Below are 23,430 nucleotides of genomic sequence, written 5' to 3'. Positions count from 1 at the left end.
CCATCCACATCCCATACAACAAGGAGGCTTGAAAGACCAATAACACAAAATTACCATCCACATATCATACAACAAGGAAGCTTGAAAGACCAATAACACAAAATTACCATCCACATCCCATACAACAAGGAGGCTTGAAAGACCAATACCACAAATTGCCATCCACATCTCATACAACAGAAAAGATTAGAAGACCAATACCACAAAATTACCATCCACATCTCATACAACAAGGAAGCTTGAAAGACCAATAACACAAAATTAACATCCAACTTTCATACAGCAAGGAAACTCTCATACTGCAGGAAAGCTTGAAAGACCAGTAACTGAAAACTACCATCCACCTCTGATACAACAAGGAAACTCTCAAACTACAGGAAAGCTTGAAAGACCAGTAACTGAAAACTACCATCCACCTCTGATACAACAAGGAAACTCTCACACTACAGGAAAGCTTGAAAGACTAATAACACAAAACTACCATCCACCTCTAATACAACAAGGAAAACTATTTTCCATCCTATGGACGAGGAAAGCTCAGATATATCATTACTATAGTTAACACAATCAGAGATTGACCGTACAAATCCAGATCAAATTAGTTCTGATTATTACAACAAAGTGCTATACCAGAACAAGATGGCACTGTTATCAATATTCCCGGCTCGACAGACAAATCATGATGGTAAACTCGGATTACAATTAAGCGAACTAAACAATGGGAATATACTAACAGAACTCTACAACCAATATTGCTACATTTGTAACAGAAGCCTTCAAACCAGATGTGTCAAACCACTATTGAAAATAATCGTGAGCTTTTTTTTTAATATTCAAAATGATGACTGACACAAACAATTAGTTGACAACAACCTTTTTTGTCCCAAAGTAATACATATGGTACATTTTTACCTATGGACAAATAGATTAGTTCTTCAGCTGCTACATAATATATGGACTAGACAAGGTCATCTTAAGACCAGTGAAACATTTTGATAACAAATCATCAGTATCAGGGCCTATTAATTCCAATGTGGATGTTCTGTATTCACCAAGGCAGGTAAGCACATGGCTTTATGCAAACAAGGCTTAATGAAAACATGTGATACTGAAATGTGGAGCAGGAGAAATATGGTTTAAATGTAGTGGAACAAACTTGAGTTAATACATTGCAATAAAAAAACAATATGCAGATATTATCAAGGAAACACCTCTGGATCAGTAAATTAACTGATAAATGTTACAGTTAATGTAACAGTTAATGTGGACATCTTGTACAGAGTGTTGCAGTACAATACTAGCTATAATACAGGTTCCTGTGTAAGTATCCTATATCTGTATCCATGGAGGCTGATTTTTTGTCCCTCAGCTCTACCTTGGACCATATGCAGGACTAGAGGTTACACATACTGAAGGTGATCTGATGTGTAGGTGGCAAGCAACCCTCCTAAGACATATGTTAATCATTTACATACAATAAGTAACATTAGTTGACTCCAGCTTGCATTGTTTTGTAGCCCATTTTTCTTGGCTGGGATGCAGAAGTCAATATACATTGTGACTGGTACTACAGGTTGTGAACACCATCGATGCACATCCCCTTCCACACCAGCAATGCCATCACCCCCGTCTTTTTTTCATTCCTCTCCCTCAACCTGATGGAATGAGGCCAATTAGGACCTGAAGTGTCATACATAAGTACAGTTCACAAGCAGCTGTACCCAATATCAGGATACTGGCCAAACATCCATGCATTCTGCCTGAATCATGCCAAACCTACAAGGTCCCTTGAATTATAAGTTACCAGACATTTTCTTTAGAACTGGTCAGAAATATAGAGGATATTTTCCCTTCCGTACTGCCATAAGAACAGGACATCTTTTGAGAATGGCTTCTCACATCGGGTATCTTGTATAGTCCTTGGGTATCCTCCCCCATCACCAATCTATGTATATTATGCACCCTTTACGTACCTATAGGACATTCGTTCTTCACAATGACTGAAGCACGGGGCAAAATTAAAATTCAAGATACTTTGGCATCCTGCATATAAAGGTATTAATCAGTTAAATATCTACTGAATATCTGCTTGCATTAAATTATGTTAAATAAGGAATGATCAAATTATATGACATAACCTTAAAAGAAAATGCATCACAAGATTATTCTTCTCATCTGAACCCAGATATTACTGAAAACTTATTGAATTTGTTTTCACATTTCTAATGCTGACAACTGCAAAATTCTTCATTTTTTTTTCTCTGTCCTGAGAATCTTGAATTGTTATACATGAAGCTACTTTTCCTTAGATGTCACAAAATACAATACAATAATGTTTTTGACAAAATCTTTATGTCTAAATGTTTTGTCTGGCCGCAGGAATTCCATCAACAGAGTTTTGTATGTTTAGATAATTAAATAGGACAGGTAAAAAAGTAACACTGACTTGTGTTTAAAACTCATTACCATGAACATAACCTGAGGTGTTAGAGAAGACACATCAAAATATTCTATATGACAGTGTGTGTGAAATAAATTAAGGTATAGTCTGTAGCTAGAGGTAGTGTGACACCTCTCGCCCTTTCTCTACCTGTTGTCCGTATTTTAGATCTCCTACACACAGGTAACAAAGGTAAACCATCATTGCTGTAGGGGAAAAGTCACATCTCTATCATCAACAATTGTATTGATACTATCAGACATGTAAACACAATTATTTACACGTGAAAACAAACATAAATGATAGAATAAAGGAAAAGGAATCTAATCTTCCTATATAAAATGCTGGAGCAGCTCAAGGCCATACAATTTTATCAAATAACACCAATGAGGCATGGTTACAATATAAACTTTCCAATTATGATAAAATGAAGACAGGGCATGCATGAGAAGAGACAGTAAACACTTGTAACTACACTATTGTTAAATACAGCACTATCTAATCTTGTCTGGAATTCCATCCCAACACACTGTAGCCTATGTAGGTATTTATTAAAGCTATCACAGAAGTATTTCAAATGATTTTTTTTAATCTAAATATATTATAAGCCTTCATGAATTATTATAACATTTAAAATTCTGTCACAAAGTCAAAAATGTTTGATATTTAATAACCTATACTAATATGCCTCAAATTTATTTACACCTATCTTCTTCCATTGCCATGTTCCATTTCAATGAGTTTTAGTTAGTCATCCAGTCCTGGGAGACTGTCCTTCATCGTTTCTGTAGGTAGATTGAGTTTGTATTTGTCCTTGACCTTCAGTTAAAATGTACTTGTCCTTGACATTCAGCTTACATGCATTTGACCTTGACACTTAATGTACTTGCTAATCAATGAAGACATTAGTGCAAACAATTCTTAATCGTAGACATGATTTTATGTACTTTAGGTTTCTCCGTTTCTGGTTTCGTTTGGGTCGTGTAAGCTAAAAATTGGACCCTGATTTATTTTTAATAAACATTGTTAAGAAAAAAATCTTTATTTTGAAACTGTTCTTAACTCCAATTTTAAACATTGTTAAGAAAAAAATCTTATTTTGAAACTGTTGGTAACTCCAACTTTAATCAATGAAAGCTGGAGTACAGACAGAGTGAGACCAAGAGCATGCATGGCTGTACAAATGAAGAGAGCCAGACTAATCCTAAATGTAGATAATAGTCTAGACATCCAACAACTTGTCTGTCTTGTAAATCTTTTAAAATGCAAAGTTCTTCCAAACTATTGATAATAAATATGGGTTTTCGATGGTTTATCACTGAAAAAGTTAGACTGTGTTTACACGGACAGAATCTTGGTTCAGCATGAGAATGACTTATGAATATTAACCCAGGATTATGCATGGCAAACAGTTTACACATGGTGTGTATATATAGGAAACCTGGACTGATGTGCACCCTGCATACAAAGAAGGAGATAAGGGACAAAAATTAACTGTAAGGCCAATCTTCAAAGTAGACGTGTGTGTGGTAGTCTGTATGTCCCTCACACAAAGGAGACATGTGTATGGTAGTCTGTATGTCCCTCATACAAAGGAGACTTGTGTATGGTAGTCTGTTTGTCCCTCAAACAAAGGAGACTTGTGTATGGTAGTCTGTTTGTCCCTCATACAAAGGAGACGTGTGTATGGTAGTCTGTATGTCCCTCATACAAAGGAGACTTGTGTATGGTAGTCTGTTTGTCCCTCATACAAAAGAGACTTGTGTATGGTAGTCTGTTTGTCCCTCATACAAAGGAGACTTGTATATGGTAGTCTGTTTGTCCCTCATACAAAGGAGACTTGTGTATGGTAGTCTGTTTGTCCCTCATACAAAGGAGACTTGTGTATGGTAGTCTGTATGTCCCTCATACAAAGGAGACTTGTGTATGGTAGTCTGTTTGTCCCTCATACAAAGGAGAGGTGTGTATGGTAGTCTGTTTGTCCCTCATACAAAGTAGACGTGTGTGTGGTTATGTCCCTCATACAAAGGAGACTTGTGTATGGTAGTCTGTTTGTCCCTCATACAAAGGAGACGTGTGTATTGTAATCTGTATGTCCCTCATACAAAAGAGACTTGTGTATGGTAGTATGTATGTCCCTCATACAAAGGAGACGTGTAGTATGTATGTCCCTCACACAAAAGAGACTTGTGTGTGGTAGTATGTATGTCCCTCATACAAAGGAGACATGTGTATGGTAGTCTGTATGTCCCTCATACAAAGGAGACGTGTGTATGGTAGTCTGTATGTCCCTCATACAAAAGAGACTTGTGTATGGTAGTATGTATGTCCCTCATACAAAGGAGACGTGTGTATGGTAGTCTGTATGTCCCTCATACAAAAGAGACATGTGTATGGTAGTATGTATGTCCCTAATACAAAGGAGACTTGTGTATGGTAGTCTGTATGTCCCTCATACAAAGGAGACTTGTGTATGGTAGTCTGTATGTCCCTCATACAAAGGAGACTTGTGTATGGTAGTATGTATGTCCCTCATACAAAAGAGACTTGTGTATGGTAGTCTGTTTGTCCCTCATACAAAGGAGACTTGTGTATGGTAGTCAGTATGTCCCTCATACAAAGGAGACTTGTATATGGTAGTCTGTATGTCCCTCATACAAAGGAGAGGTGTGTATGGTAGTCTGTTTGTCCCTCATACAAAAGAGACGTGTGTATGGTAGTTTGTATGTCCCTCATACAAAAGAGACGTGTGTATGGTAGTCTGTATGTCCCTCACACAAAAGAGACTTGTGTGTGGTAGTATGTATGTCCCTCATACAAAAGAGACTTGTGTATGGTAGTCTGTATGTCCCTCATACAAAGGAGACGTGTGTATGGTAGTTTGTATGGTTTACATATGTATACACAAAAATGAGAAGACCAGGATTGTTAACAAGATAACCATGAATAAAAGTAGCATTTTGCCAGAAGCGGTGTGATGCTGAAGAGACAAGAAAGCTTTGGTATAATGGAAGCTATAGGATTGTCTGGTGACCAACCATCTGGCTGATCAATACTCTACTATTATGTCCACCAGTCTGCCTGGACATCTCATTACCACTGATTGTGGTCACCACAATCACCTGGTCACCCAGCATCACCACAACTAAATTACCCAGACTGGAGAGGAACCCTTTCAGGACTACTGCTGCTGCTGCTGGTGACCAGCCATACAGTCCATCTTTTCAATGTGGCTAGGCCTTTGTCTACAACCAACATCCTCAATATACAAATATTACTCTTAAGGTTTCATATCTATTTGTATGCTGGCCCCATCTTTAGATTTTGTAGCAGAGCATATATACAAAGCTAAAAGGTGACTGTACATTATTTCAGAAGCAACTACATTGTATACCTAAAATTCATTTTTATCAATCTACATGTGTGTGTAGGCAATCTCAGCATGTTACTTCATTATTCACACCAAGCAAATCAATTTTCCACACATGAACCAATTGAAAATCATATTCTACAGATAAGTACTAGTATTGCCATTCCTATTTTGTACTCAGCAAAACTGGACCTATTATAACCATCTGTTATTTATAAAAATAGAAACAGAAAACTTAAATATTACACAAAACTTGCAGGAAGTAGGGAGAACACCAGGTGGCACCACCTGTCTGTGGAGGTGATTCAGCTCATCCAAATATCTAGGTCCAAGATAGATATAGATTCATTTACTCCATTGGCATATAATTACTTACACATTTTATTGGAATGTGTACTGTAAGCAATTTCAGTGAGAGGATAAACCAAAACCTCTGCTGCTCTCGGTCAATGTACCAGTATGACTTTGAAGATTAGATTAGAACATAAGTCACTTTCTGTTATATCACAGAGTTTATTCTTCATGTTCTATTAGCTAAGCATGGTTACCAAAATGTGTCATTTCAGAAATGTGATGTCCCTAAATTCATGAGTGACTTACCCACCTACATACATGCCATATTTTTGGGAGACCAATAAGGGAGATTGATGATTATTTTAAGGGAATTTTGCCTAAAATAAGGGAGATTTATGCGCGACATAAATATCGACATTTTTACTCAATTTTTTAGCAATTAACTAATTTTGAAAGTGATAAAGAATATTTGTATTTATTTTAGATATTAATCATATTGTATATGCAAACAACAAAAAGTTGTATAAGGTAAAAAATACAATAAGTATACATTCAGATTCTGATGATATGAATTTTTTTCTCAATTTTTTTTATGCAACACAAAAAGTTTCATAGCTTTATGCATATTGCATAACAGCATTTGAAAAGGGTATATTATAATTACATGTAGCTAAAGATTAAGACAAGCAAGTTATTCATTTATCAGTTTGGATTTTCTTAAAATAAGAAAGCTTGATCCACTCTGAGTGAACACATCAGTTGTAAAAATCACCATGAAATGTCCTGTGGGATACCTTATGTTGGACCATTTAGATATAAAAATATTCCAAGTGTGCAAGTGTATACATGAAATTATGAGAACGGAAGATGTTAATGTTAGGAGACTGCAGTAAATCTTATCACGATCATTCTAGATTTTGTATATTAATTGTCTCTGTCATGGACTGTACAGTCATTGTAAACACCATGATTGACCACTTTGTAACGACCAACAGATGTGCTAATTTTGATAGTTTTCTAAAAGAAATTATCGGATTTCATCTTGCTATCACTGATCAACGATACACATGGTAAATGAAAAACACGTGTGATTTTGCGTCTGACCAGACTCTGTATCAATTACCATTATCAAAGTATGGTCCTAAAAGAAAACAAACCATAATTCAAGTCTGTTAGCTAAGGGGGTTAAAATTGTTTGTAAGCGACTTGCCTTTATTTCATGGTGATAGACATTCTAGCGCAAACATTACACTAACCAGAGCTTCGTGTGAAAGCCGTGTCCAACAGGCGCCATTTTGATTGAGTGATCACGTGAACAGATGGATCACGTGGTCGCTAAACTTAGCCAAATCTCGCGAGAAAAACACTGAATTGTAAACAAAAATGGCGTCGGCAAAAATACCGGAGGGAATTACAAAATACGGGAATTTTGGCTCTCCTGCCGGGAGGAAATAAATGAATTGAAAATAAGGGAGATTTTGTCTCACGCCGGGAGGTATGGCATGTATGCACCTATTGTCTCATATACAAGTATCAACTGCCAACAAAATGTATAAGCAGTTCTAATCTGTTATTTACATACCCTTGCAATGACAGCTAAAACAAAATTTACAATGAATGGTCCAGCAAAGTTTTAAAGCAGCTGAAATAATTTTCAAATTCAATTCCTCTTTCACAAACTTGAGAAAATAAATTAAACTGTACATCATTTGTTACCCAAATGAAATCTATTTTTTTTTTTTTTTTATTTAATGACAAAATCATGATTTTTTTTAGTACATTGTCCACACAAAGTGGTAATATGCTCACAAAATTTCATTTAACCCTATCTTTTATACTGAATACACTTGTATCTGGTAATGATTAACTTTAGAATATGAAGCATGGGTTGTGTGGGCGTTGGTATGGTGATCGTGTGCAGAGATTGTCGAGCAGCCACTCGATGACACTAGTAATGAAGCAGAAAACTTCACTCTATACAGCTTGCAATATTCATCTTAGCATAAAAACATGGCTGGAACTATTGCTCCATATTACAAAGGAAATTTCCGACTGACACAGGTCACAGTAACAAGATCTCCTACAAACCTTCCAGAACCACAAGTTACGTCCACCTTAGATACTTCTTCTACAGTGACTGCCCAATTACTGACCCATTACTGACCTTTTATTTCATTTTTACCAGTGAAATATAAGAAATTAACAACATGCTAAAACCACTTATGTCTTCAGTGATGATATCAGAGTCTTTCATCATCACTATGATGATATAATCTGTTTTTAACCAATCAAAACAGTGTTTTCTATTCACTGCATTGAAATCTGCTTAACATCTTTTAGGTCAGATCCAATTGAAGTGAAAGTAGAATAAATGGCTATTTTGCTGTATTTCTGCAATATACTTTGCAGTTTTTCATAAAATACTCATTTCACAACAGTTTTTGTAAGCAAAACTTTCCAGGTAACAACAGAAAAAAATTAATCTGCTTTTTGCAGCACATCCAAAATACATCCAAAATGGTGCAGTCTTGTTGTGAAGCATAACATCATAAGGATGAAACATCATAGATTATGCTACAGATTCTTTCACTTTTTTTTCGACGTGTATTTTTTCTCTTGCTTTATCTTTAAAATAAAATAAAAATAAAATTGAACGGTTACCATTGAGTATCCTCTATAAACATTCTGTGCCACGAGAACCATTTAATAAACATTTCAAAGCAAAGGAAACTTCTCATAGATCTACAGGATAGGACTACAGTTAATCTCAAACGTCATAGCTCTGCTATTCATAGGCTTTTGTTACTGAGAATTATGCAAAACTCCTGGTGTGTAAACCTTCCCAATCCATGACAGGATAATAAGACTTTCCTACACAGTGAAAAAACCACTAGAATTTGCAGACTTTCCCACAATGACTCCTCGAAGACATTCTTTTACCATGACAAATTCCTCCAAGACCAACCAATTAAACAACAAGCTACTGGGCTCATCTGATGAGTTTACTTGTACAATCATAGCAAATGTTTTTTTACGAATAGAGTGAATGGTTTTTTAAGCTATGGATATATTGTCAAACCCAATAAAGCTATATAAATGATGTAACAGTGAAGACATAAATGGCTATTGTTTATTAGGCCCAGACAGCATTGACAATGACCATCTGTCACAGTACTTTCACATCTATATAAACATTATCGATCTCTGATCAAAGATCAATATATTAATATCATCACCATTTAAATAGCCTATTAAGACCACAAAATAGCTAGAAATGCTAACAATTGTATCAGAACAGTGAAAGTCGGGAGTGCAAGCCACTGGTAATGACATAGGTCAGACAGTCTGCGACATAGGATATATATATATACATGTACAGGCGATGTGGTCACAGTATAAAGTATATATGTCAAATGTAACAGAAACAGTCCCTACATAAACAGTTATCATAAAGTGAACATGTAGTTATTGCTTCTGAAAATAAAATCTTATGTATTCCAGAAACTATAATTGATTGAAGACAATAAGCTGACGAACATCTGCATCAAATTCTAAAATGTTTCAGCACTATAAATAGTCTGTGAACCCCTACAAACCACAATTCTGGCATATATATATAGTGTGTATTTTTTTATTAACTCACTAATTGTCATCTCTTTGTAAACTATTATTCACATATGATAGAAGTTATATGACACAACCAATATGATATTTAAGAGTGCGACGTTTCGATGACTACAGCGTCACCTTCATCTGACTAATGACCAAAGTGAAGCGTACTAGCACTGTGTTATGTAGTGTCTGAGACGGTGAAAGATTTGATCTACTCTGAAGGATGTTTGGTCTTTATCATGATCCTATTGACACTAAATTCCAAAATACTGTGACGTGATGGTAAAAATAAAATAGAATCAAACAAGTGTACAAGATGGTATGATGTACCGTAGTACGCTTCACATTGAAAATTAGTCTGATGAAGTTTACAATGTAGTCATTGAAACTTCACACTCTTAAATATCATATTGGTTGTGTCATATAACTTCTATCATATTTACTTTACCAACCTGAAGAAAATGTTCCAGAATATTATTCACATAATATGCATACAGATATTGAAAGAGCATCCATTTATTGCAAATTCATGTCTTTTAAGCGATTTCGAATAATTGACTCCCATACACTACTAGATACTTTCCAGGACAATCTTAACTGTGTCTTTCTGAAAAATAATAAATCAATATAAATTAAAAGAGGTACTTACCAATGCCAAATTGACTTCATTGGAGTCTGATTCCGGATATGGAGTGTAAATAGCTAATGCTACACAGTTGGCAAAAATTGTCAGCAGAATCAGGTATTCAAAAGGCGTGATATTGGTCAAGGAAAACATAAAATACATGTTACATAAATTACAAAATTCAATCAAAATTAATTAATTTTGCACTTTTCCTTCAATCTTATTATTTTTGGGAATGCAAAACTGGCATATTCATGCAAATTAACATTGATAAACATTAACACACATTGAACATTTAACCCAATTAGGAATTAATGGAAATTTATTTTGTTCTGTAGATTCATCAACATGAAAAAATCAGATAATATCCAACAGAAGAAAAGTTTCATGACAACATATATCACTTTCATTACATGGTATGTGCTACAATCTCATTTGCTACGCTTCCAAGCTCAATATTAAACAAATGCTTCTTACCTGATACTCCATTGTCAATATTTTTTTTGAGAATCTTATCCAATGAATTTTTTCTATTTTCTGTTTTGAATCCTTTATAGAATCAGATTCAAAAGGGAAGGTGAGGGCTCAACATTTACATTGTACAGTAAGACAATAAAATACACCAAAATGAAAAAATTAAGTTTTATGGTCAACAAAAGAAAATCGAAAATTGTTGCAGAATATAATAATGGTGAAATTAGAATGTTAGGAATCACTCTCGTCTACAGGAATTGTATTGCTGCATATTAAACAATGTTAAATTTGACATTGATCAAATAGTACCTGTGGCAATCTAAAAAATAAACCAAGTTTTGAACTCAATAATATTACAAGTAGCTCCTCCAGCTGCAAGCCTTGCACAAACTTGCATTTGATTGTGCATTGATTGATCTGGGGAAATAATCTTCATGGGTGTATTGGTTGAATTCTCCCTGCATTGCCAACACCAACTCAGTGAAGATGATCAAAAGGATTCAACCTATATGTAAAACACATCTCCTGTTTTAAATTAGCAAAAGGTATGCATTGTGAACATGTACAATGAACAATAAGGTTTGAACATTGCTGCCAGATAAACAGATCAGGCTATCAATACAAGTGGCATGGCTGGTCCTCTTCTGCAACATACCGCTGTAAATTGATGCAATTGCACACCAAAGGAACATTGTATCTGTTGCAGGTCGCCATGACATTTTCATTAATCTAGACCACTGGACAAAGATATCCAGATTAATCTCAACAGAACATGACACTTTCCCATTGTTACATTTGCCATCATACAGGATGTCATGTTGTGTGACTATTGTTTTCACTAGCTAGTGATTAGTGACCCAGGCCACTGATAACTGGAATGATGGGGACAACTGGGCACTGGGAAGTTGTATCTTTTGAATAATTTTGAAACATGGTGACACTCTTGAAGTTGCTGTTACGGAGCGATTGCACATTAGGCATGGAGTCTTTGGAAAAGATTGAGAATAGTGGATGTTTGACCTTCAGTCTGGGAAGCAATGTGATCTAGGAGGATACAATGTAGAAGAAATACTATGACTGCCATCCTCTAGACCAACTTCCTTATGCACTATAAATTTATAGACCAACTTCCTTATGCACTATAAATTTACTTAAGGTTTCAACCATTGCTCTATTCTAAGAAGTACCAGTAATGTATGTTTACTATCTTTGCTCTGGCAGTATTGTGACAGTCATCATGTGCAACTTGGTTATGCATCAGTGATTTTGAATTCATGCACTATCATTATAATGAATCCCCAATGCAAAATAAGTTTTAAGCGAGTGTAAAGGATTGTTATTGCATATTAATGCACACATTTTCGATGATCATGTTTCTTTTTCTTTCTGCATATAGGATCTGTTGGCATTTTTAATGAAATGAAAAAGACAAGGGTTGGCTTTTTACCACAGATAAATATGGGATAGGAGTTAAATTCAGCCTTCAGAAACCCTACTATCTTTTATAAACTGGTAACATGAGAAAGTTGTCATCAAGTGTTTACTCTAGCCTAGAGACATTGTATACCAATACCTGTTGACACCATCCTGTCTACTAATAAATTTATAGTTATATATAAATGTGCATTTATTGTGCAGGCTGGGTCGATTTTGCTATTTCACATCTACAGTTGATATTTCAAATATATCTTCTGGATCAGAAGATCATGTATAAATGTCAGGTAGCGAGACATCTGGTACAGGGTATATGTATTTGGTCTTTATGAACAATGAACACACACATCGTAATAAACAAGCCTTGATGTAAATTACATCTTGGGCCAAACAATAAAGCACAATTATACCCCCAGCTACTTCTACCTTTATAAATGTCAAAACTCTAATCAAGACCAATTTTGTGAATGAAAAAAAACATTTTGACTTGTTTTTCAGCAGTCCTGATTATAATTATTGATCAAGGAAAGATTCAGCATCGCTTGTTGATATTATCATCACATGCCCACACAGTCTCCGATAGCAGGTCAATGGATTGCCGACAAACAGCGCCCAGTTTTGCTCACATTTATATAATGTCACTGTCATTAGAATAAGTGAGAGTCTATGTTCAGTATGACAAATCGCCCTAGACTGTTCAGCAGGGAAAGCCAGCGGCCAATCTAGTGATATGTTACATTAAATGTAAGGTGACCTATATAAAATATTTCCTAATTAGATATAATGGGTGCTGATATAATCATTACTATAACCTCTAGCAATGATTTTTTCATCGTTCTAAATCCCAAACCAGGACAGGATCCGCCCTGTTCCATGAACCATCCAGCTAGTATCATTCCCCATTCTAAATCACTAACCTTGATTAAGAACCCTCCTGTTTCCTGTGACCAGTATCTCTAGTAAAGGATTACTGGTCTTCAATATTCTATATATCCCCAACCTGGAGTTAAGAACCCTTCTGTTTCCTGTGACCAGTATCTAGTAAAGGATTACTGGTCTTCAATATTCTATATATCCCCAACCTGGAGTTAAGAACCCTCCTGTTTCCTGTGACCAGTATCTAGTAAAGGATTACTGGTCTTCAATATTCTATATATCCCCAACCTGGAGTTAAGAACCCTCCTGTTTCCTGCAACCAGTATACCTGGAGTAAAGAATTGGTACCAGTCTGACTTTTAGTGATTGTTCTATAATATAAATCCCCCACCAGGAGTAGAACCCTCCTGTTTCTTTTTTTGACCGATACCCAGACAAGTAGAACCCTCCTGTTTCTTTTGACCAATACCCAGACAAGTAGAACCCTCCTGTTTCTTTTGACCAATACCCAGACAAGTAGAACCCTCCTGTTTCTTTTGACCAATACCCAGACAAGTAGAACCCTCCTGTTTCTTTTGACCAATACCCAGACAAGTAGAACCCTCCTGTTTCTTCTGATTGATACGTATACCCAGACAAGGATTATTTACCATTCTATATACCCAGCCTCGAGTAGGAACAGTCGACTTTCCTTTAACTACTTCAGACACTAGCACCTCCCCTGATCCCCTGACTCACTTTCCCTAACCAATATTATTCACCGTCCGTTATCTTCAACCAGGAGTAAGAACTAGATGTTTCCGATCAACTGTCTTCTATCCTTATCAACCACTAAAAATGTCACCTTACAATAATTTGCCATATTTTGAACTGCAGTTCTACTTTTTTACAAATGTGGAATATAATTGTACCTCTTTATTTTGATTTTATCGACAACAATAAACTGAAGAAACGTCCTATTATATAAGATGAAGCCTCTACCAAGATTGATAATAAACGAATGAGAAAATGACATCAAACTGATTATACAACTGAAGAAACGTCCTATTATATAAGATGAAGCCTCTACCAAGATTGATAATAAACGAATGAGAAAATGACATCAAACTGATTATACAAAGGTATACAAACAGAATATGTGTGTTATCAGACCTAAAATTCCCTTGCCCGGATACTAATTGGAATAAATCTACAGGTATCTATAGAATTAATTACAGGTATGCACGCCAAGTGAACTGTTAACCTTTACACTGCCAATCCACAAATGTTTATTGACGTAAATAGTCAATAGCTGAGAGTGTGTTTGCTTTATGCTGGGCGAAGTGTCCTTTGACCTTCATTGTCACCAGGTATATCATCAGTACCAGTAATTACTGATATACATGTATATGGATCTGATCATAACTACAAGTAAGGCCAGAAAAGGGCTAATATCTGTAAAATTTTATGCACATCATTTGCCTTATCACAGATTGTTTTACAACAGCCTCGGCCTCCGCACATTGCTATCATGGCAACCGTCTACATATTACCATGGTGATGAGAAGATCGTGATTTTTCATATGTATCCATTTGTCGTCCTTTTTTTTCTTATTAAAAACCATTGATAAGATTTCTCAACTACATTCACTAATGTCTAGACATTTTTAACCATGGAGGCTAATGGTCACTGAAGACAAAAGTAAGGTGGGGAAATTTTTCATGTGGTAGTCTTTCTTAGGACACTCTTGGTCCACAAAGAATCCGACTTTACAAAGAGAAAAAGTTTGTGAGAAGGTCTTACAAATTAAACCTAAACTTTAAGCAATGAGTTTTAAAACGTACTGTATTTGTCACTATCATTATTTTTCTATTGCTCTTCGCACAGGGTTACAGGAATTTCATAAACTGACATTTTCACACTGAAATATATATATATGGCTGCCTAAAAATAAAATGAATGACTTTAAAAAAAATGAACAATACACAAACATGCATGAAAAAACATCCATAGATATTGCACCCAAAAACACCGGGTATCAACTTGAAATCTGGCAACTCATGATGTACAGAACTATATTGCACATCACTCCAAAGAGAGAAACCTTGGTAATATTTCCATCCTATTCACAGAAAGCACTGGCAGAATTCCCTGTGAAATAATCCCATAAATTATGCATGATGATTTCAGAAAAAGGATATCTCCATTCCACAACTCTAATACATAGCTTTCGTATAGGATTTTGTAAGTTCAAACAGAACAAAGCACGTTGCGGTCTGACATTTTGGTTCTGCTGTTTGCGTGCGTTGGCGCGTTTGCGTGTCATTGTGGCAGCGGCTGTTGTGGCAGCACCGAGTGCCACGTTCCAGGCAGGGCTAAGTGGCTTCTTGTCCCCTGGTATGGGAGTGATCTGAGTGACTCCACTCCCCTGACTCTTTGGTGTGGTGGGCGAGGCTGGCTGTAGCGGGCCCGACCCTGGCCCCTGTCCCAAACCTTGGCCCCCAGCGTGCAATTCCTGCGGCTGATTCTGTGGCAGACTTGGCAGAGCTGGGTTACTGTGGTCCCGCTCATAATTCCCTCCTGAAACATACAAGCAAATACATCTGGTAATGACTATGATTCCAAAATACTTCCATTACAATACATGTAAGATACATCATTGATCAAAGTTATATTTTGTCAAACTAGGGGTAAATTTCTAGAATCATGAACAAAAACTTCAAACCTTTATTGCCCATATACATGATAATTCATCGTTCATGCAGATATAGGGTTTAATAGCAATAATTGGGTAACAATATCAACAATTTCTATAAAGGAAAAATTTAATGGGAAATCAAAGATATAACCAAAAATACAATAATCTGCTAAGCGTATGATAGTTTTTGCCTTTCCCATGTCCTCTAAGAACAGGACACAATAAAAGCGTGAATTCTGTAGAGAATTCAGAGAAGTCTTATCTGACAGACAATGGTAATGAGAAACAGCCCTCCCAACATGCTGAAGATATTTACATAGAACCCAATACAAGTCTTAGTGATGCCATGACCATTATAGGCTAAGGGTTTTCCTTCTCTTTTGATTTCTTGTGTAATGATCGTAAGATGTCTTGTCGAGGCAACAATCATCTTCATTCTCCTAAACATTTCACACTTCAAAGATTCTGATTTTATCTCATGTTAAAAACACTGAAACAAATTCAACTCCTAAATGACAGAATGTCTCCAATGAAAGTTTAAAAACCATAACAGATATATTGATAAACAAAGAGGATGTTTAAAACCTTGGTACTGTACAACCTAAGGCAGGTCACATGACTACAATCAAATATATAATGTGTAAAATGACACGGATGCTTCTCTATACCCAATCATTTCCAGTGACTCTAAATCTCTATAAAAGGTATACATAACACATAGGCCATAAACAGGCGAGTTTGGTATACACAACAGCAGTGATTATATGGTCATAAACAGTCTCCGAGTATGTCTCGATAAAATATTAACATTAAATTTATCAAGATCTTGTGTCATATTACATTCAGATTCATCGCCCTGCAAGCCTGGAAGAATTTCCCTGTACTAAGAGGAAATATTCCAACAACAGATCATAAAATTTTAAGAATATTAAAAATATATTATGCATAAAAGAAAAACTGTGTCAACATTACCATCATCACAGTCATAAAACTACAGATGTATATAAGTAATCATCCTTTCAACTTACTCAGTCTAATAACTCTTAATGTAAGTTCTGATATTTATGATCAAAATATTTAAAACATAGTTTAGTTTTGGTTTAAATCATCAAAAAGACATTCATATTTTTATTCATATTTAAACTTGATGGTAAATTTTCAAAGAAGAACATTTTATATGCTTTCAGAAGACGCCTATTTACCTATATTTAGTGGAACTACACAAAATAAATGTTTCCAAACAGATGACATTTAGCATATATTAAAGAACAATCTTGTCTATGTTATTATTGTTAAACCAAGATCAAAGGAAACTGTCACCATAAAAATCCTTTATATCTCTGGTATAAGTATAATGTTCCATTACTGTAACAATCTCTGTCTAAAAAGCTAGTCTAGATATAGTACTAACTGTTTCAGGTCCAATATAAAACTAATGTATTACTGCATGGGGACATTTCTTATTGCTTTCATAAAATGGAGGTATGCTAAATGAACACATTCTCTACTGATACAGAATTCTAGAAAAGGTTGAGCGTGACGGGAAGCCTCAGCGGGAAACCTCAGCGGCGATTCTCTCAAAGATGTCGTTGACAAAGATGTTCATGATGGACATGGCCTTATCTTCTGTTCACACATTGTACAATGTTTCTCAAAATTACCAGACATTTGTTAAACAGAGCAGAAGTTGACTGGACCCTGATTATTTTAAAATTTCCGTATTATTCCTCACTTTAACACTGGTGGGCCAGAAAGGACAATACATTGCATTTTTGACAACAATATGGTATTCCCCTGTTGTTTTTAGTAATAATGACCTTGGTCTTAGGAACTTCAATGTTTTAATTATGAATTGTATTGCACATATCAGTGCATCAACACAGGAATTCGATTGCTGGTAAAAATGCTGAGGCAGTTGTCCAGAATTGTCACATGTCAACCAACTAAATTGTAAAATGTTGGGTCATCACAGAGCACCTCAAATGAAAATTTCCGAAGTTACTATTTATTTCTCATTCAATGTTCTAGATATCTAAATATAGCACTTTTAAATGGTACGGACAAACTCTAATGGTACGGACAAACTCTATTAGACAATCCCAGATATTATGTGACTAATTTAGTTTTTTGGGTGGTTATGGGTTTGACTTTATTTAAGAGGATTTATGTAGGACTAAAACTGTTTTTGTTATCATACCATAACCAATTTAACTGATGTTATGACACATGCACTGTCTACTCAAATTCACTGATAAACTTCTTGATGGAAACCAGAAATCACCAATCCCTACTTACTAAATCAAATCTACACCCGATATGAGCAACATATTAAAACAACAAAACAGTCTTTTTTACATGAATAACATCACCTGAGAATAAAACCCACGAACTCCTTAGTATTAGGATGAGGTTGAAAGTGCATAAAATATAATACCAAAATTAGGTAATTAATAAGTTATTCTAGAATCAGGCTTAATAAAAATAAAGATTGATGTTTATCATACATTTAATGAAAGTCCTGTTTATCTCACGTTTATTCCTTGTTCAGTTACTCCTATAACCCATTTTGACACCTATATATATATATATATGCCAACAAATGAAGAGTTTAACAACTAATTAAACCCAGGAGAAATCTAACATCTACACAATTGACTGTATACAAAACTTAACCTTTGACCTATCTGTACAACTAATCACATACAAATGTGTATTCCCAATCAGACACAGCAGACTAATGAACATGCAAACGTCAATAGTCTAATTGGGGATAACCCAGATGGTTAATTGCCCCTTGCTGGAATAATAATAGCACTCTTGCTTAAATCTAAATACATTTACATACTAACACTTTTTTCATAAGGTTAATGCCTGTGTTTCAATAGGGGACAATCATTCAACAAGAATGGTATTTGATGGATGTTTCAGGTATCAGACTTTCGACAAGGATTTACCTTAACAACCAATTCCTCTGGTTGGTCTGTAATAACAACTATGATCATTTGCATGTCTGAGCTTCATTAGCTTAACTCTGGAAAATTATCTCATCAAAATAATTACACCCCTACTTCTATCAGCATAGTGTTTGGCAGCATTAAAAAACAACTATTTGATATATATGCATAGCTTGAAATCAGTAACTTTCACATTTTAATATTTTCCATAAATTTCCAAAAAATATATTAATATGTTGGGATTTACCTAATTACCTAAGGTAACCATGCTTATTATATGAATCTAGTCTAGTGCTGACTGACATCACACTCTTCTATATAGACCTTTGGCACTCTCCTCTCACTAGACTCTCTCAGCATTTCTACACACCAAACTTACTTCTCACCATCAGTGTTATTGTATTACAAACATTACAACCATAATTTTCCAGCTCACCCCCACATTACAATAGTGGCATATACATCCTGTTGATCAGGAACCTTTAATTACAGTTCATTGGGGTGAACAGGTTAATATGTAAGCATCGTCCACAACATTAATGACATTTGTAAGTTATGAGGTAATTAATAACCAAACTGATTCCAAGCACAACCCACAGAGAATTTAGAGCTCTGACTTAATCTCACCATCCTGTTCTGATCGGCTTGCTGCAAGGTACACATTCATCCCACTTGTCTGCTACTTTGTAAACTGTGGAAGGTGTGTTGCAAGTTATATTTATATAGATGACGTACTAGGAGAATTCTTGAGTGTAAAAGATGAGAGATACACACTCCCACCATATTTCTGAAAAACATGACTCTGCTGTCTTTTGTTCTCGCTGATGATTGACTTTTTGAATAAGTCTAATGGAATCTGTAAAATGTTTCGTTCAATCATTTACCAGAAAAAAATTCCAAGAAAATTACAACAGAATATTAACAAGGAAAATACCCTAGCAGGTGTGTGTGGTCCAAGAAGTAAATATATTATATAGGCTGTAGATTGCTGGCAATTGGTCAATCACTCAATGGTCCATACACATGTTAGTATAAAATAGTTGCTCTCTTTACAAACAGTATATTAAGTCCCTGATGTGTCCCTCTTGAGCCATCTATATATCGACAAGTTATACAACCCTAATCCAACACCAATAAAGTCCCTTTACAGCTGAGGAGAGGACAACAAAACCGTCTAGACTTCTCAATGTTACAGCACCTGAATCACTCCAAACCAACAGTTCAGTTTATGATAGGTAATTACTATTGAGAAGCTATTAAATGCTAAAAAGCAATAGAGTACATCATGTCTGGCATTTCTCAAACTCTCCCTTCATCATATAGGCTCTCTGCAGGACCCCAGTACTCTCTTGAAGCAATAGAATAAATCTGACTATCATATAGTGAAAAAAATATATTATTGCCATTTGCCAGAATTTAAAGCAATTATTACCATTTACCAGAATTTCAATCAAAAAGTTGAATGCCATTATTTGAAAAGGCGCCAATGATTCCATCTTCTGTCGTTTTCTACTACTGTTTGGTCAATTTTGGTGAGTCATCACTTACTGCAGCCTTATGGCACTTGATCAAATCATTGGTCTACTGTTTTTTCAATTTAATTTTTCATGCTACATATAAATCTCAAAATACATCACAAGCTTACCTTGTTATCAACCTTGTTATCACAATCAAAGCACACACATCACATCAGTTGTATCATGAATACACATTTCTTGATACCTATTCGGGCTATGGTTGGATGTAAATTAAAGTTGCCATATTATTTTTAATCATGACATCACAACTTCATGGTGGCATACAATATATTGCGAAATCACAATAGAGAGATGAACACAACAACTTCGTTACAATCACATTTTTTAGATTTGAAATGTCAGCTGAAGAAATGTTCTGAAGAATATTTGTAAAAGAAAGAGGTCTTAGTTATGTGATGCGACATACAGATTCTTACACATTTGATTCCATGTCATTTCATTATAGCTTGCCTGTCAGATTTATTAATCTCATTTGAAATAGAAACTTGTGTAAAATCCCTACTACTTATACACAGGAGGAAAACAAACTCTTAGGCCTGTCATCTGTGAAACTGCAAATCTCCAGCTGGAGATTTGAATTATTATTGACATAAATGTTCAAATATCTGTGTAGGAGATCAATTATCACTTTATCAATCTACCGACTTATATATATAATTATATGTTCACAAATCTAAGTCTGTGTAACTATTAAGGATAGGAGATCAATTATGACTTAATCAATCTAGGTGCTCATATATCTAAGTCTGTGGAATTATTAAGGATAGGAGCTCAATTATGACTTCATCAATCTGTCATAGCTTGACAACAATGATTCATTTTATCAATATCAAAGGCATTTAAAAAAAAAAATCACACCTAAGAAAAAAATACAGCATAAAAATGAACAGCACACTGGTGGTTATATCCGTGAGTGATCTGTTAATGTTCAGCTTCACCTATACAGATAGTGATGTTTCTATGGAAACAGCATCATTCCCCTGACTGCTCCAAAGAACATATCTATAGCTACACGGTAGATCAAGACTGCAAGTATATCAGTGGATAATATAAGCCAATGGTACTGACCCTGAATCAATGCTATATTCAGAAGATATACACCGTCCTAGCTTTAAACTCAAGGATCAACCTACCCCTCTTTTTCTCCATTTTAAAAGATTGTAAAGACACTGCTACCATGACATTGTCTGAACATCATGCTCATTCACTTGTGAAATATGCTTCCATGTTATACTGTATACATTATTTTGATGGACAGGAACAAATGTTGTACACAGTGCAGTTATTGTTGTGGAATGAAATCCAGATAACTTGTAAAAAAAATCATTAAATCTAAAAACAGATAAAAATCTTCCATTACTGCTTGATAATTCAGCGTGCAACCTTTCCCATTACTTCAAATTCCTACCTTTACAAAGCATGATATTTGATACAAAATGGCCTTGCTCACCCTAATTTCTATATTCTATATATTTTCACATCATGCAATACATTTTTTATCTCCATAATACAGGTGACACAGTATTTACCTACAGTTAGAAAAGCTTCAACATTTAGTTTGCTAAATGGATCATCAACCTGCCTTAGTGTAAACACCAAGATGTCTCCCACCCAAAATTTAACTTCAAAAACTTGCAAAAAATGTAAGAAGCCCAAATGATAGATTGTGTTGGTACCAATACAGCAGATGCAATCAATACACAGCTACATCCCAAACAAGGTTTCAGCATGTTTTCATTCTTTGTCACACTTTGTACTATCACAATATTAATAGTCACATATATGTTTCACTACAGAATGTAGTAGACTATCTCATGACAGTTAATATGAAATATTTATATACATGTCATGGGTGGATGGTAAGTGCTTTTCAAAGGACATAGTGCTCTCTATCAGATACACAATATTGTACAAGTCAGTATGTGATTGTACATGTAACTGATGCATATATGTAAGTCAATGCCATCAAGGCCACAAAATTACTGAAACAGGAACCATGTCAAAGCAATTTTGAACCCGAATTAAAACTTGGTATAAAAGCATATCCCTGATTGCTACACAACATACAGTCATTATAAATCATAAATACAAACAAAGAAAATAAATATGAATATCTAAAAAATGTATTGGTATTATTGCCTTTTGAACTTTATTGAATCACTAATTCACAGACCTAAATAAAGAAATAAACTGTCATAGCTATAGGCTAGTATCTAGCTAGGATCTATATATGTTTTAGTGTGCAATGCATCCTTATTATGTGTTCATCAAAAGACAGGATTATGAATTTTGGTATGGTGTTTTCCTTTTGGCATAAACTTTCATTTGTCCTGAGATCTTCAACATTTTTCAAACCAATATCTTCGAAACTTAACATACTTTATCATCACCGGTACTGGTACCATATAAAGTTGTTTCCCCAAACAGCATTTTTTATTCAACTATTTTTGCCAGTTGTTTCCCCAAACAGCATTTTTTATTCAACTATTTTTGCCAAAGTCATTGCCCTTTGTTTATTTCAGTATTTGATTTTTGTCCAGAGATCTCCACCTACATTTTTTAATCCATTTCTTTTTTAACGTTGTAGGCTTTATAATCATATGTAGTTTTTTTCCCTAACAGCATTTTGTTTAATTATTTTTGGCATTTCACAATATTTGTATTCATCACTTGGTACAATATTTCATTTGTTTTTGACATTGGACAGCATATATATTGTTCCATCCGCGAGTATTTTTTGGTGTATACAATATGTTGTTCCACCCAACAGTATTTGTTGGTGTATACAGAATGTTGTTCCACCCAACAGTATTTGTTGGTGTATACAGAATGTTGTTCCACCCAACAGTATTTGTTGGTGTATACGGAATGTTGTTCCACCCAACAGTATTTGTTGGTGTATACGGAATGTTGTTCCACCCAACAGTATTTGTTGGTGTATACAATATGTTGTTCCACCCAACAGTATTTGTTGGGTGTATACGGAATGTTATTCCACCCAACAGTATTTGTTAGTGTATACGGAATGTTGTTCCACACGGCAGTATATTCATTCTAAAAGCTGTAGATTTGTTCACAATAATAGAATATCAAGTGAACATGTCATCCCGTATGTAGCATATTAATTTTTATCAC

General features: G+C 35.1%; 1 protein-coding gene across 14 annotated transcripts in view; it reads right to left on the bottom strand.

Moving 5' to 3' along the window:
• Positions 1 to 23,430, bottom strand: part of LOC117330515 (muscle calcium channel subunit alpha-1-like) — a 120,696-nt gene that overhangs the window by 86,942 nt on the left and 10,324 nt on the right. For all 14 annotated transcript variants that reach the window (XM_033888874.1, XM_033888872.1, XM_033888873.1 and 11 more), the window contains exons 2-3: positions 15,307 to 15,685; positions 10,366 to 10,471 (exon numbers count right to left, since the gene is read on the bottom strand). In XM_033888874.1, coding sequence (XP_033744765.1) covers positions 10,366 to 10,471; positions 15,307 to 15,685 — 485 coding nt within the window. The remainder of the gene's footprint in view (positions 1 to 10,365; positions 10,472 to 15,306; positions 15,686 to 23,430) is intronic.

Source organism: Pecten maximus, chromosome 7 (genome assembly GCF_902652985.1).
Source record: "Pecten maximus chromosome 7, xPecMax1.1, whole genome shotgun sequence".
NCBI lineage: Eukaryota > Metazoa > Mollusca > Bivalvia > Pectinida > Pectinidae > Pecten > Pecten maximus.
This window is presented reverse-complemented; position numbering and strand designations above follow the sequence as displayed.